Genomic DNA, 14475 nt, shown 5'->3' with positions numbered 1-14475 from the left:
TCTTCTAGTCCACAATGTAATGTGTAAAATAGGGCATTGTTGTAATGCCCAAATGAACTAAAATGTGTAAATTGCTTAGAAATTATATGACATAATAAGCACTCAAAAGTTGTTAGTATCATAATTGTCACTTTGACTATTAATTTTTTACAACTAGAATTTTGACTGAAAGAAAATACTTCATTTGAAATTCAAAATAGATTCTCTTCTGACAGAATGGATGTAGAATTATATATTCCTTTGACGATTTAAGTAAATACAGGTATAAAAGAATTAAGGGACTCATTTTCCTTCAGTGAGTACATTGTGTATATTTACGTGTGGGTAGGCACTGTGCTAGATAAAAGGGATGCAGTGGGGGAGAAAAGTAGCTGTGGATAATCTTTCCTCATTCATCATCTTAAGTTTTCTTTGGTTAGGTCATTTGAAGTACAAATAGCAATAATGTAATGTTAATACTTTCTATTTCTTTTGTTAATACATTGTTTTTATTTCTTTTACCTATGAGGCTTATTTCTTATTAATTTAAGTAAACAACTCTCTTATATTTAGGTCAGTGTTTAAATATTATATGATCTATGTTAAGAGAAGATTTCCTCCAATAAAATTTTGCTCAATTAAAATTATTGTAAGATATGTATTTTTATTTTCTTTTAAATATATCAGTAAACATTTCCTTTCTTTTGTGTTTGTAGAGAATCTTTGATAAGAACTGCATTCCAGTGTCTTCAGTTGGTTGTGACAGATTTTCTACCAACAATGCCTTGCAGTTGCCTACAGATAGTTGTAGACGTTGCAGGTAGCTTTGGACTTCATAACCAAGAACTCAACATTAGTTTAACTTCAATAGGTTTGTTGGTAAGTAACATTGCCTTTCTTATGCTAATATAATTCAGAAATCACTGTTGTACAGTTGGGAGTAATTGCTAACCACATATGCTTTTGACTGCAGGGGAATTATTTCAATGACTTGTATCAAATTTAAATCTTGTACGAAGGGTTAAATAACAATACTTAAGAATGATTCAGTAATAGCAGAATATTTGGAGTAGTTTCAATATAATGAGTTGAAGTTTGACTTTTACAGTGTTTGTCATGAGAGGATTCAATAATAGTATACACAAGGAAAATCTTCAGTTGACTTTAGTGTATAGGTTGATTTTTTGGTTGTTTTTAAATATTTATTATCAATGTTTTCATGGACTATTTAGTCAATAAACTTTACATAAAAGGCATTACCATTTATAAAGTCTTATCTGTCAACACTGTTTTAGCTACTTGGAGATGGCATATAATAGTGGAAGAGAAAACTTTGAAAACAAACAGGTGTTTTAATTCTGTTTGACTGCTCTTCATTATTAAATCATTGGCATCTTGAGCTTCATTTTATAAATCTTGAATATACAAATAATAAAATTAACAATATTGTTAATATAAATAAACATGAAGAGAGCTCTTCACAGCATATATTTGTTTAAAGACAATTGTTTAACTTCTTTTAAGTTTATATTATAACTCACAGGTTTATAGAGTTGAATTTAAATTTCCCTCATAAGCTAGATGTAAGTTAATATTTGACGTTTTTTAAAGAGATTTATTTATTTGAAAGGCAGAGTTAGAGAGAGAGGGAGAGGCAGAAAAAGAGAAATGACCACAATGGGCAGAGCTAGGCCAATCCGAAACCTGGAGCCAAGAGCTTCTTCCTGGTCTCCCATGTGGGTGCAGGAGCCTAAGGATTTGGGCCATCTTCCACTGCTTTCCTAGGCATATTAGTAGGGAGCTGGATTGGAAGCAGAGCAAATGGGATTCAGATGGCACCCAAGGGGGATGCTGGCATTGCAGACAGTGGCTTTATCTGTTAGGCCACAGCGCCAGCCCCAGTATTTGACTATTAAAAGGTAATCATTGGGGAAAAAGTAATTATACTGCATATATAATTACTACCAAAGACAAAGTGGTTAGCTTAGTGTTGATTGAATTATTGTTGGATATTTTGTGGTTTTTTTGAGGCCCCTTTATTTTGCATTATGTTCACAGGATTGGATCTCTTATGTTTTTACCTTTGGCAGAAATATCATTCTTATATTTTAATGTGGTTGAGGGTGATTATCATGTTTAGAGGGAATAATTTCTCTTGTATAGAATCATAATTCTGATATTAAGAAATTGCTAATTTAGTTAAGGTGTTAATGGTATAATATTTTTTATAGTTAACAATTGTATCTAGGTGGTAGGTATATGTGAATGTGTTCAAGTTCATTATACTATTTGTTTTTCTATGTTTTTGAAATATTTCCTATTTACCTATGTGTTTAAAGTCAAGTCTATTAATAAAGTGATATTTTCTACTTTGCTTTGTAGTGGAATATTTCTGATTATTTTTTCCAAAGAGGGGAAGTTATTGAAAAAGAATTAAATAAGGAAGAAGCAGCACAGCAAAAGCATGCAGAAGAGAAGGGAGTGGTTTTAAATCGGCCGTTCCACCCTGCCCCACCGTTTGATTGCTTGTGGTTATGTCTTTATGCGAAGTTGGGTGAACTGTGTGTGGACCCCCGTCCTGCTGTCAGGAAGAGTGCAGGGCAAACCTTGTTTTCTACCATTGGTGCACATGGAACTTTATTACAGCATTCAACCTGGCACACTGTTATTTGGAAGGTACTGTGGAGCTTTTAATTGAGACATACTTGTGCTTTTTCTATTAAACCTGTTCCTTTTAACTTTTTAAAGAATTTACACATACTTATGTATTTGACAAAACAGAATATGTTTCTTTGTCGTATTAAATTGTACCTTACAGAAGAAAGTAAATATTAAAAGCCTCATTTCTCTATTTCTACCTTTATCTTTTACTACCTCTGCCTTAGTTTTTGCCTTTGCCCTTATCTTTTTAATTTCTCCCTTTCCTCAAATGGCAGTATGGTCAATTTGTTACAATGAAGTGGGAATCTTTTTTTTTAAATTTAGAGATCTGTATCATTCAAATAGAGTCACATTAGGGTTTTGTAAATGTTCATAAAAGAATACCAACACCATGAAATTAACTTACAGACTCACCAAACAAAAGTAACCTTTCACTGGTAAATTTCCCGTGTTCATTTGTTAAATATACATTATTTTCTTTTTATCTGCTTACTAAACTGTCATAGAATCAACAGCTTGTTAGTGAATATTCCCTGTTTGCAAAAGATCTCTCCTTATTTATTGTATTTGTTCTATTTTAATAAAATTTTATTTATGGTACCCTTCCCCCTGCCTTTCCTTTATTCCCTAGCCCTTATAATTTGATTTCCAGATAGTTCTACTTCAGGGTCTCTTAAGCATTAAACTGTAACTGAATCACCCAGAGGACTTGTTTAAAGCACTGATTGCTGAGCCACCATTTTCATAATCTGTCCACCTCTAGAGTTTCTGGTTTATTTTGTGTTTTTTTTTTTTTTTCTTTTTGACACGTGGAGTTAGTGAGAGAAAGAGAGAGAGTTATAGACAGTGAGAGAGACAGAGAGAAAGATCTTCCTTCCAGTTTCAATCCCCTAATGGCCGCTACGGCCGGCGCTGCGCTGATCTGAAGCCAGGAGCCAGGTGCTTCCTCCTGGTCTCCCATGCGGGTACAGGGACCCAAGCACCTGGGCCATCCTCCACTGCCCTCCCAGGCCACAGCAGAGAGCTGGACTGGAAGAGGAGCAACCAAGACTAGTACCTGGCACCCCAACTGGGACTAGAACCCGGGGTGCTGGCGCCGCAGGCGGAGGATTAGCCTAGTGAGTTACGGCACCGACCTCTGGTTTATTTTGACTTGGAGTCGAGCCTAAGAATTTGATGTGTTTGTTTTTTTCTTTCTCTCTGTTTCTTTTTACATTTTTAAAAAGAGTTATTTATTTATTTGGAAGACATACTTACAGAGAGAGCTCTTCCATCCACTGATTTACTCTCCAGAGTAAAAATTTTACTCCCCTGGATGCAATGGCCAGGAATGTGTCTAGATGAAGCCAGGAGCCTGGAACTCCATTTAGGTCTCCAGTGTGGATGCAGGGCCCAAGCACATGGGCTACCTTCTGCTTTTCTAGGCATATTAGCAGGGAGCTGGATTAGAAGTGGAGCAGCTGGGACTCCAGTGCTTATGTGGGATGCCAGTGTTGTAGGCAGAGGCTTAACCTGCTGTGCCACAATGCCAACCTCCAAGAATTTGATTTCTGTCAAGCTCCCATGATGCTGATGATTCTGCTGGTTCAGACACCACATATTGAGAACCACAGGAATTGTTCATAGACTATAGGTGCTCTTCTGATTGCCAAGTCTTTGGCTATGTTCAGTCCTCATCCTAATCATTTTTTTAGTAGGATTAACACTTGATTATTTTCTTCTTTCCTTGGCTTCTGTTTCACATTCTATATCTACCTCTCTGTTCATTTTTTTTAGTTTCTTTTAGTCTCCTTTTTAAATGTAAACATTCCTCAAGTCTCAACCAGTTCTTGCCTGTTGGTTGTTTTCAAGCACCCTTATTAGTCCCAGAATTACATAGTAACTTCTATCCAAATGTCTCTCATAATTATGCTTTTTTCTTGGACCCTTCTTCTGGCTTTATTCTTTTCTTATAAATTATCCTTTGGGTGCTTTTTTGGCAACTTGAGTTTTAGATGATATTCTATTCGATTTATTTTAGTTTTTCATATTCTGTTATCTTAAAGTTAAATTTAAAATATATGGTTACCTGTGATGGCAGATTTCCCCTAATGTACGGGATTGATAATACTATCAAGTGTGTTTTTTGTAATAGCTTCTAGTTTTCTATGCTGTTACTTAAGTTATATTATCAGTATTTTTATATGATATTTCAATAAATATTTAGGTACTCTTTCATTTATTGGACCGAGTTCGAGAGTCTTCTACCACTGCAGACAAAGAAAAGATTGAGTCTGGAGGTGGCAATATTCTCATTCACCATTCAAGGGATACAGCAGAGAAGCAGTGGGCTGAGACATGGGTATTAACACTGGCTGGAGTAGCAAGAATCTTCAACACTAGAAGATATTTACTGCAACCTTTAGGTGTGTATACTTTTTTTTTTTCCTGGTTACACAGTAATATATGTTTAAGGAGATTTTAAAAATACAGAAGATTCCTTTGGACTTTATATACAATGCCAAGGAAAATCCAACTTAGTTCAGAGTCTTTATGTGTGTGGACATCTGTATTTTCATTGAGAAAATGTTTAATATCTATTGACTGTGGGCTAGCGTTTCAGGGATATACAATGATAGTAAAATATACCCTGTCCTTGTGTCATGCGCATGAGGAAGGAACCATAGTTAGATCAATAAATACAAAATTATACCAGTGGTTAAATGGCTACAAAGGAGTCACACACTGTTAGATTAGAATAGGTATTTCACCTGGCCAGTAAGATCCAGATAAATTTCCTTGAGAGTAATATTTTACCTGAAGTTTTTTTTAAAGATTTATTTATTTATTTGAAAGCCAGAGTTACACAGAGAGAGCAGAGGCAGAGAGAGAGAGAGGTGTCTTCCATCCGCTGGTTGACTCCCCAATTGGCGTCAATGGCTGGAGCAGAGCCGATCCGAAGCCAGAGGCTTCTTCCAGCTCTCCCACGCAGGTGCAGGGGCCCAAGGAGTTGGGCGATCTTCTACTGCTATCCCAGGCCATAGCAGAGAGCTGGATCAGAAGTGGAGCATCCGGGACTCGAACCGGCGCCCACATGGCATGCCGGCGCTTCAGGCTGGGGCATTAACCCACTGTGCCACAGTGCCAGCCCCATACCTGAAGTTTAAACAGTAAGTGGGGGGCCAGTGCTGTGGCTCCTGGCTTTGGATCCGCACAGCTCCAGCCGTTGTGGCCATCTGAGGAGTGAACCATCGGATGGAAGACCTCTCTCTCTCTCTCTCTCTCTCTCTCTCTCTGTAACTCTGACATTCAAATAAATAAAATAAATCTTTTTAAAAAAACAGTAAGTGGGAGTTTATCAGGCAAAAGTAAGGTGCAGTAGAGACAGTCTTAGAACATGTAGAGAAGAGTTTTAGTCCATGCAATGTGATCAGACATGCAGTTCAGAAAGTTCACTTTGGTTGGTGTTTATAGAATGGTGGGGAAGCAAGAAAAGATGACAGTATTGTTAGGAAGCTGTTGGTGGTGTTGGACATTGCTTCTCAAGCAGGAACAGTTTTATGCCTCACAGAACATTTGGCAATTCTGGAGATGTTTTTGATTGTCAAAACAGGGAAGGAGTGGGTATTACTGCCATCTAGGAAATGGAGGCAAGGAATGATGCCTCTCACAGCCAAGAATTAAACAACCAGTGATGTCAGTGGTGCTAAGACTCAGAAACCTGGGCACACATTATAATACTTTTGATTTTGATGGTTCTGATGGAGATAATAGAGAAATATGACCAGAGTACTTTTGTACATAGCTGTATACATATTGCACATAATATTGTATTTATTTCATTTGTTTTATGTTTTTTAACCTTTGTATGTTGAAGTATAATGCATATTTATTCTCTTGACTTTTTTATAGTGTCCTTTATGTACTTTTCCTCTTTTTTCAAGAATTTTGCACTTTTGAGCTTCAAATATGTGTGTATATATATATATATATTTTTTTTTTTTTTTTCTCCCCAAAGAAACCTTGTATTTAAGGAATACAGACTTCATGCATTTCATAAGTACAACTTCAGGAATACAGTGATTCTTCCCACCATACCTACCCTCTTCCACTGCTTTCCCAGGTTATAGCTGAGAGCTGGAAAGGAGGTGGAGCAGCCAGGACTTGAACCAATGCCCATATGGGATGCTGGCACTGCAAGCCTGTGGCTTTACCTGCTATGCCACAGTGCTAGCCCCCCAAATACATTTTTTAACCTTAATTTTTTTCTTCTTTTGTGAACTTTATATATGATGAAATGCATGAATTTTAATTGTACATTAACTGAATTTGGATAAATAAACATTTTTAATGCCATCATATTTACTTTATATTAAAAATAATAACTAATAGAGATTTAGATGTAGATTTAAATGAAGAAGACATCATGTGACTTGGAAGACTAGTAAATGACTTTTGCTATTTTAGAATAAGGTTCATATTTTTAACATAACCATGTGCTATATATAATTATAACGTGTTTTAGAAAGGAGCCTTCTTCCAAGAAACAAAATATATTAATAGAAGAGTGGTAGAAAATTTTTCTCCCTAAATAGCATTGAATATTCCAAATCTGGGATTAGATCATTACTGTAGCTGGCAAATGTCATATTTCATCTGACTTTTTGACTGAGATGGTAACAGGCAGAAGTACTTTAATTGTTTATGGTCTTAAAATGGAATTTTTATTTTTAAATATTTATTTATTTTATTTGAAAGGCAGAGTTGGGAGCCAGCACTGTGGCGCAGCGGGTTAGGGCCCTGGCCCTGAGGCACTGGCATCCCATGTGAGTGCCAGTTCTAGTCCCGGCTGCTCCTCTTCCAACCCAGCTCTCTTCTGTGGCCTGGGATAGCAGTGGCGGATGGCCCAGGTCCTTGGGCCCCTGCATCCATGTGGGAGACCAGGAGGACACTCCTGGCTCCTGGCTTCTGATTGGTGAGGCTCCAGCCAATGTGGCCATTTTGGGGGTGGACCAGAAGATGGAGTACCTCTCTCTCTCTCTCTCTCTACCTCTCTCTGTAACTCTGTCTTTCAAATAAATAAAAATAAATCTTAAGGCTGGCGCCATGGGTCAATAGGCTAATCCTCCGCCTGCGGCGCCAGCACACCGGGTTCTAGTCCCGATTGGGGCGCTGCATTCTGTCCCAGTTGCTCCTCTTCCAGTCCAGCTCTCTGCTGTGGCCCAGGAAGGCAGTGGAGGATGGCCCAAGTGCTTGGGCCCTGCACCCGCATGGGAGACCAGGAGAAGCACCTGGCTCCTGGCTTTGGATCAGCATGGTGTGCTGGCTGCAGTGCGCTGGCCACAGCGGCCATTGGAGGGTGAACCAACGGCAAAGGAAGACCTTTCTCTCTCTCTGTCTCTCTCTCTCACTGTCCACTCTGCCTGTCAAAAAAAAAAAAAAAAAAAAAAATCTTAAAAAAAAAAAAAAGAAGGCAGAGTTACAGAGAGGCAGAAGCACAGAGTATAAGAGGTCCTCCATCTGCTGGTTCACTCCCCAAATGACCGTAATGGCTGGAGCTGGGCCATTCCAAAGCCAAGAGCCAGGAGCTTCCTCAAGGTCTCTCATGCGGGTGCAGGAGCCCAAGGACTTGGGCTATCTTCTACTGCTTTCCCAGGCCTTAGCAGAGCACTGGATTGGAAGTGGAGAAGCCGGGACTCAAACTGGGGCCCATGTGGGATGCTAGCACTGCAGGCGGCAGCTTCACCCTGTATGCCACAGCACTGGGCTCTAAAATAGAATTTGTTAGAATACCTTTATTTATTTATTTATTTATTTATTTTTATTTTTGACAGGCAGAGTGGACAGTGAGAGAGAGACAGAGAGAAAGGTCTTCCTTTGCCGTTGGTTCACCCTCCAATGGCCTCCGCGGCCGGCGCACCGCGCTGATCCGAAGCCAGGAGCCAGGTGCTTCTCCTGGTCTCCCATGGGGTGCAGGGCCCAAGCACTTGGGCCATCCTCCACTGCACTCCTGGGCCACAGCAGAGAGCTGGCCTGGAAGAGGGGCAACCAGGACAGAATCCGGCGCCCCGACCGGGACTAGAACCCTGTGTGCCGGCGCCACAGGTGGAGGATTAGCCTGTTGAGCCACGGCGCCGGCTGTTAGAATACTTTTAACTTACAATTTACTTACAATCTGTATTTTCCTGGTGGCTCAAGTAATTTGGGTCCCTGCCACCCATATGGGAGACCTGCATTGTGTTCCCAGCTCCTGGCTTCAGCCTGGCCTAGTCTTGGCTCTTCAGGCATTTGGGAAATGATCCAACAAGCGAGAGTTGTTTCTTCTTCCCTACCCCACCACCTTTTTTTTTTTTTTAACCAAAAATCACTGAATTTATTGCAGAAAAATTAAGTTCATGAATTCTAAGCTTGAAACACATACAACTATACAACTGCGATTCTCGTTACATGAGTGAGATGATTCCTGATCTACTTAACAACAGTCCAGACTTTGGCTGCTACATTTATATGGACTCCAAAATAATGCTCCTGAATAGTTGTTTAGAGATGGGCAGTTTCAGGGTATTGGAAAATTCTACTAGTCCTGTGATTTATTTCTGCTTTTTTTTCTTTTTTTTTTTTTTATTTGTGTGTATGTCATAAATACAACATTAGGAACATAGTAATTCTTCCAATGATACCCACCCTCCCAGCCACTTCCCTCTCTACTTCCTCCTCCCTCTCCTGTTTAATCCAAGAAAGAAAAAGAAACAAAGAAAGTAAAAGAAAGAATTGAATATGAAAACTAAGAGAATTTTTCCTCAACAGTCTAGACAAGGGCTATTCTGTAATTACTTCACGAAGGTGATTTTCCTTTTTTTTTCCCTTCCTCTTTTCCCTTCCTTCCTCTCCCTTCTTTCCTTTTAGAAACTTAATTGTCTTTAAAGAAGAATCCAAGAATGGTACATCTCTTGTGAGCTCTTAGACATAACTTTAACTTACGAGGCATACTATTATTATTAAGTCTCATGATACAACTCTTTGGGGACAGAATTCCTGCATGGGAAGTTAGTGCACGGTGACTCTTGTTTATTTAATAAATAACACTCTTATGTATGACATCAGTGGTCACCCAAGGCACTTGACATGCTCTGCCTTGGCTATGGAAGCCTTTTGGATCCAGACTCTCTATCACGTTTCAAATTTAAAAAGTTTAAGAAAATTTTGCAGCTATAAAATTGTATGTAAATCAAAGGTTTTATCAGTCTATTTTAAATATTAATTCCTATAGAAACATGTATCATATTATTTACAGCTTTGCATGATTTTCAGTGATTAAGAATGAAAATGACAGGTCCAGCACTGTGGCTAAGTGGATTAAACAGCTCCTTTTTTTAAAAAAAAAAAAAAAAGATTTGTTTATTTATTTGAAAGGCAGAGTTACAGAGAGGCAGAAGCAGAGGCAGAGAGAGAGAGAGAGGTCTTCCATCTGCTGGTTCAATCCCCAGATGGCTGCAACTGCCAACGCAGGACCAATCTGAAGCCAAGAACCAGGAGTTTCTTCTGGGTCTCCCACATGGGTGCAGGGGCCCAAGGACTTGGGCCATTTTCTACTGCCATCCCAGGCCATAGCAGAGAGCTGTATGGGAAGTGGAGCAGCCAGGACTCGAACCGGGGCCCTAATGGGATACCCACTACGCCACAGTTCCAGCCCCAAACAGCCACCAGCATCCCGTATCAGAGTGCTGATTTGGCTCCTGAGTACCCTGCTTCAGATCCATCTCCCTGCTGATTCACCAGGGAAGGCAGCAGATGATGACCCAAATATCAGGGACCCTGCCACCCATGTGGGAGTTCCCAGCTCTGACCTTGGCCTTGTCCAGACCTAGGTGTTGTGGCCATTTGGGGAGTGAACCAGAAATGGGACATCGATTGATCAGTCAATCTCTGTCTCACATACACATTCAAATTTAAAAAAATAAAATGTCTTATTTAATTATTGATAATGTTAGGTGGATAGACTGAAGATATTACTGAATAATTAGTTTCAGTCATGGATTTTAATTTTTATTTTTTTAATGATTTGTTTGTAAGTCAGAATTCAAGAGAGGAAAATATAGAAAATTAGAACAAGCTTCCATCCCATGGCTCACTCTTCCAGATGGCTGCAATGGCTAGGGCTGGGCCAGGCTGAAGTCTGGAGCCCAGAGCCTCATCCAGAGCCTCATCCAGGATTCGAACTGGTGCTCATATGGTTTGCCGGAGTCTCAGGTGGCACTTTACTCACTATGCCACAATGCTGGCCCTCAGTCATAGGTTTTTATTTTTTTCTAGTTCTGTGGGAATTTAAGCAGAAAAATGAAGCAAATGTACTTTAAATTGTCCAGCATTAAGAGAAGTTTTGATCACTTTTATGCTAACATTTTATTTTTTCCTTTCTAATATAGGAGATTTTTCAAGAGCCTGGGATGTTCTTCTTGACCATATACAATCGGCAGCACTCAGTAAAAACAATGAAGTATCTCTGGCTGCTCTGAAGAGCTTCCAGGAAATTTTACAGATTGTATCTCCTGTTCGAGACTCAGATAAACCTGAGACACCGCCTGTTGTTAATGTGCCTGTGCCTGTCCTGATAGGGTCCATATCAGGCCCTGGCATGAGCAGACCATTTGTAAGAACAGATTCCATTGGAGAAAGACTTGGAAGATACAATAGCTCTGAGCCACCAGTAGTTACTGATGAGCTTGAAGATTTGAATCTCTGGTGGGCTGCATGGAATACGTGGTATAGAATTGGATCTGAAAGCACAAAGCCTCCTATAACTTTTGATAAACTAACTTTCATTCCCAGTCAACCTTTTCTTACAGCTTTAATTCAGATATTTCCAGCTCTCTACCAACACATAAAAACGGGTTTCAACATGGATGACTTGCAGAAATTGGGAGTAATATTGCACAGTGCTGTTTCAGTCCCAATAAGTTCAGATGCCTCCCCTTTCATTCTTCCATCTTACACTGAAGCAGTTTTGACAAGTTTACAGGAAGCAGTACTTACAGCTTTAGATGTTCTCCAAAAGGTAACATTATTTGGATAGCTGTCTAAGCAATAATGCATATGGAAGTTTTTTACTTTGCTATATGGGTTATGGGGGATAAATTCTGGATCATTAAGATTGTTGTATTTATACAAGAGTGTTAATATCTAATTATTTAATAATATTGTGATTTTATGATATTTCTGAAAAGGTAATTCAAGTATGTTTTGAGTTAACTTTTTTTAAGATTTATTTTATTTATTTGAAAGAGTTACAGAGAGAGAATGAGAGGTCTTCCATCCTCTGGTTCACACCCCAGATGGCCACAACGGCCGGAGTTGTGCTGATCTGAAGTCGGAGCCAGGAGCCAGGAGCTTCTTCTGGGTCTCCCACATGGGTTCAGGGTCCCAAGGACTTGGGCCATCCTCCACTGCTATCCCAGGCCATAGCAGAGAGCTGGATCAGAAGTGAAGCAGCCAGGACTAGAACCGGTACCAAATGGGATGCCAGTGTTTCAGGCCAGGGCTTTAACCCACTGAGCCACAGTGCCAGCCCCTTGAGTTAACTTTAAGGAGCTACCTACATCCTCTTTTTTCAGTTCACCAATATTCACTCTAATATGCAACACAGGTATCCCAGGAGGCCTATTAACTGATAGATCAAATACCTGCCAATACAATTGATTCTTCATGAGAGGATATAATATTTGGAATAACAATAAATTACTTTTATGATTATAAAATTAGTAAGCAATAGGATTACATTTTAATTTTTTTCTCAATTGCACTTAAATTTAGTTTTGAAATTATTGGAAGCCTCTAAAGGATGAATGGATTAATAGAAGCCCTTTTCTTTTTTTTCTGAAAGTCAGAGTTACAGAGAGAGAGAGAGAGGTCTTCCATAATGGTTCACTCCCCAATTGGCCACAACGGCCAGAGCTGTGCTGATCCAAAGCCAGGAGCCAAGAGCTTCTTCTGGGTCTCCCATGTAGGTTCAAGGGCCCAAGGATTTGGGCCATCTTCTGCTGCTTTCCCAGGCCATAGCAGAGAGCTGAATCGGAAGTGGAGCAGCTGGGTCTCGAACCGGCGCCCTTATGGGATGCCAGCGCTTCAGGCCAGGGCTTTAACTTGCTGCGCCATAGCATCTGCCCCTATAGAAGCACTTTTCTTACAAAAATTTTAAGCAGAGATGTATTTATTTTATTTATTTGAAAGAGTTACAGAGAGAGGTAGAGAGAGAGTGAGAGAGATTTTCCATCCACTGGAATCATTCATCCCAACTATTAGAAAATTGTTCTGAACTTTCAATAGCTTTGAAAATAAAATATAACTTCAGCTTGAAAATTAGGCAGCTTTTTTGATTATATCAGTTGAATTATCATTCTAGCCATTGTTTTATTTCTTGTGTGATTACCTAAGTGTTTCATAAACTTTAAATGTGATATCTTCAATAAGTCTTTGATATCACCTAACCAGAAAATTACTATGAATGGAAATTTTTAAAAAAATAATTTATTTATTTGAAAGGCAGAGTTACAGAGAGGTAGAGGCAGAGAGAGAGAGAGAGAGAGCAAGCAAGAGAGAGGTCTTCCATCCACTGATTTATTCCCCAGATAGCTGTAAGACTACAGCTGTGCCCATCTGAAGCGAGGAGCTAGGAGCTTCTTCTAGGTCTCCCATGTAGGTGCAGGGGCCCAAGCACTTGGCCCATCTTCTACTGTTTTCCCAGACTATAAGCAGAGAATGGATCAGAAGAGGAGCAGCCGGGTCACAAACCGGAGCTCATATTGGATGCTGTGCCACAGGTGGAGGCTTAGCCTGTTGCACCATAGTGCTGACCCCTGCAAGTGTTTTCGTATTTTCTTCTGCAGGTATCAGAGAAATTTTTCACAAGCATAATTTACTTCATTTTGGGACTGTATCCTTAAACCAATAAGCTGTCCTGCCAAGCATTTGTCTAAAAACTATTTTATCTTCTAAAGGAAATAATTCATTTCTGATTTCCTATTTTCTTTTTAAAGAGGAGCTTCTGTGTGTTCTTCCTCAGTACCCTTGTATTTTCGGAGCCTCAAGGTCACAGTCTTCTTTTGGTTCTCAAATCACTAGTTCCTAATCAAGTTGACTGTTACATGTGCAAATTAATTTTTTTAAAAGTTGTTTTAGCATACATAGAGAAACTTGGAATCTGATTATCTTTGTGTATGTGCTGTATATAAGTTCTAAGGTCAGGGGACAGCATCTGTCTATTTTTTGCTAAACTTGGCAAAGGCAGATGGCTACATAGCATACCTTTCTCCAACACCAAGGCTGCAAAGGTGTGCTCCAGGAGATACTGTGACACTGTGTGTGAATGGTGCCCCTCTGCTGTTAGGTAATGCGACCGTGTTTTCTACAAAATTTGGACGAGTTTTTTTTTTTTTTTTTTTTTTTTTTTAAGATTTATTTATTTACTTGGAAGTCAGAGTTACACAGAGAACGAGAGGTAGAGAGAGTGAGAGAGAAGAGAGAGGGAGGTCTTCCATCCACTGATTCACTCCCCAGATGGCCGCAACTGCTGGAGCTGCACCAATTAGGAGCCAGGAGCTTCTTCCAGGTCTCCCATGTAGGTGCAGGGGACCAAGGACTTGGGCCATCTTCCACTGCTTTTCCAGAGCTTAGCAAAGAGCTGGATGGGAAGTAGAATAGCCGGGACTCGAACCGGCGCCCGTATGAGATGCTGACATTGCAGGCGGTAGCTTTACCCACTACACCACAGTGCACAGACTTTTTAATCTCTGTGTCCTTTATTCAGCTTCCTCATCTATAATATAAAAATAATAAATCTAAATTTTTGCCTACTAGATG

At 39.6% G+C, this 14475-nt stretch overlaps 1 protein-coding gene across 3 annotated transcripts in view; it reads left to right on the top strand.

Moving 5' to 3' along the window:
- Positions 1-14475, top strand: part of MON2 (MON2 homolog, regulator of endosome-to-Golgi trafficking) — a 124736-nt gene that overhangs the window by 80644 nt on the left and 29617 nt on the right. For all 3 annotated transcript variants that reach the window (XM_062203313.1, XM_062203312.1, XM_062203314.1), the window contains 4 exons: positions 696-858; positions 2362-2655; positions 4847-5045; positions 11046-11674. In XM_062203313.1, coding sequence (XP_062059297.1) covers positions 696-858; positions 2362-2655; positions 4847-5045; positions 11046-11674 — 1285 coding nt within the window. The remainder of the gene's footprint in view (positions 1-695; positions 859-2361; positions 2656-4846; positions 5046-11045; positions 11675-14475) is intronic.

The sequence above is a fragment of the Lepus europaeus genome, chromosome 10 (assembly GCF_033115175.1).
Source record: "Lepus europaeus isolate LE1 chromosome 10, mLepTim1.pri, whole genome shotgun sequence".
Taxonomy (NCBI): Eukaryota; Metazoa; Chordata; class Mammalia; order Lagomorpha; family Leporidae; genus Lepus; species Lepus europaeus.
Note: the sequence above shows the minus strand (reverse complement) of the source record. Positions and strands in the feature narration are given on the sequence as shown.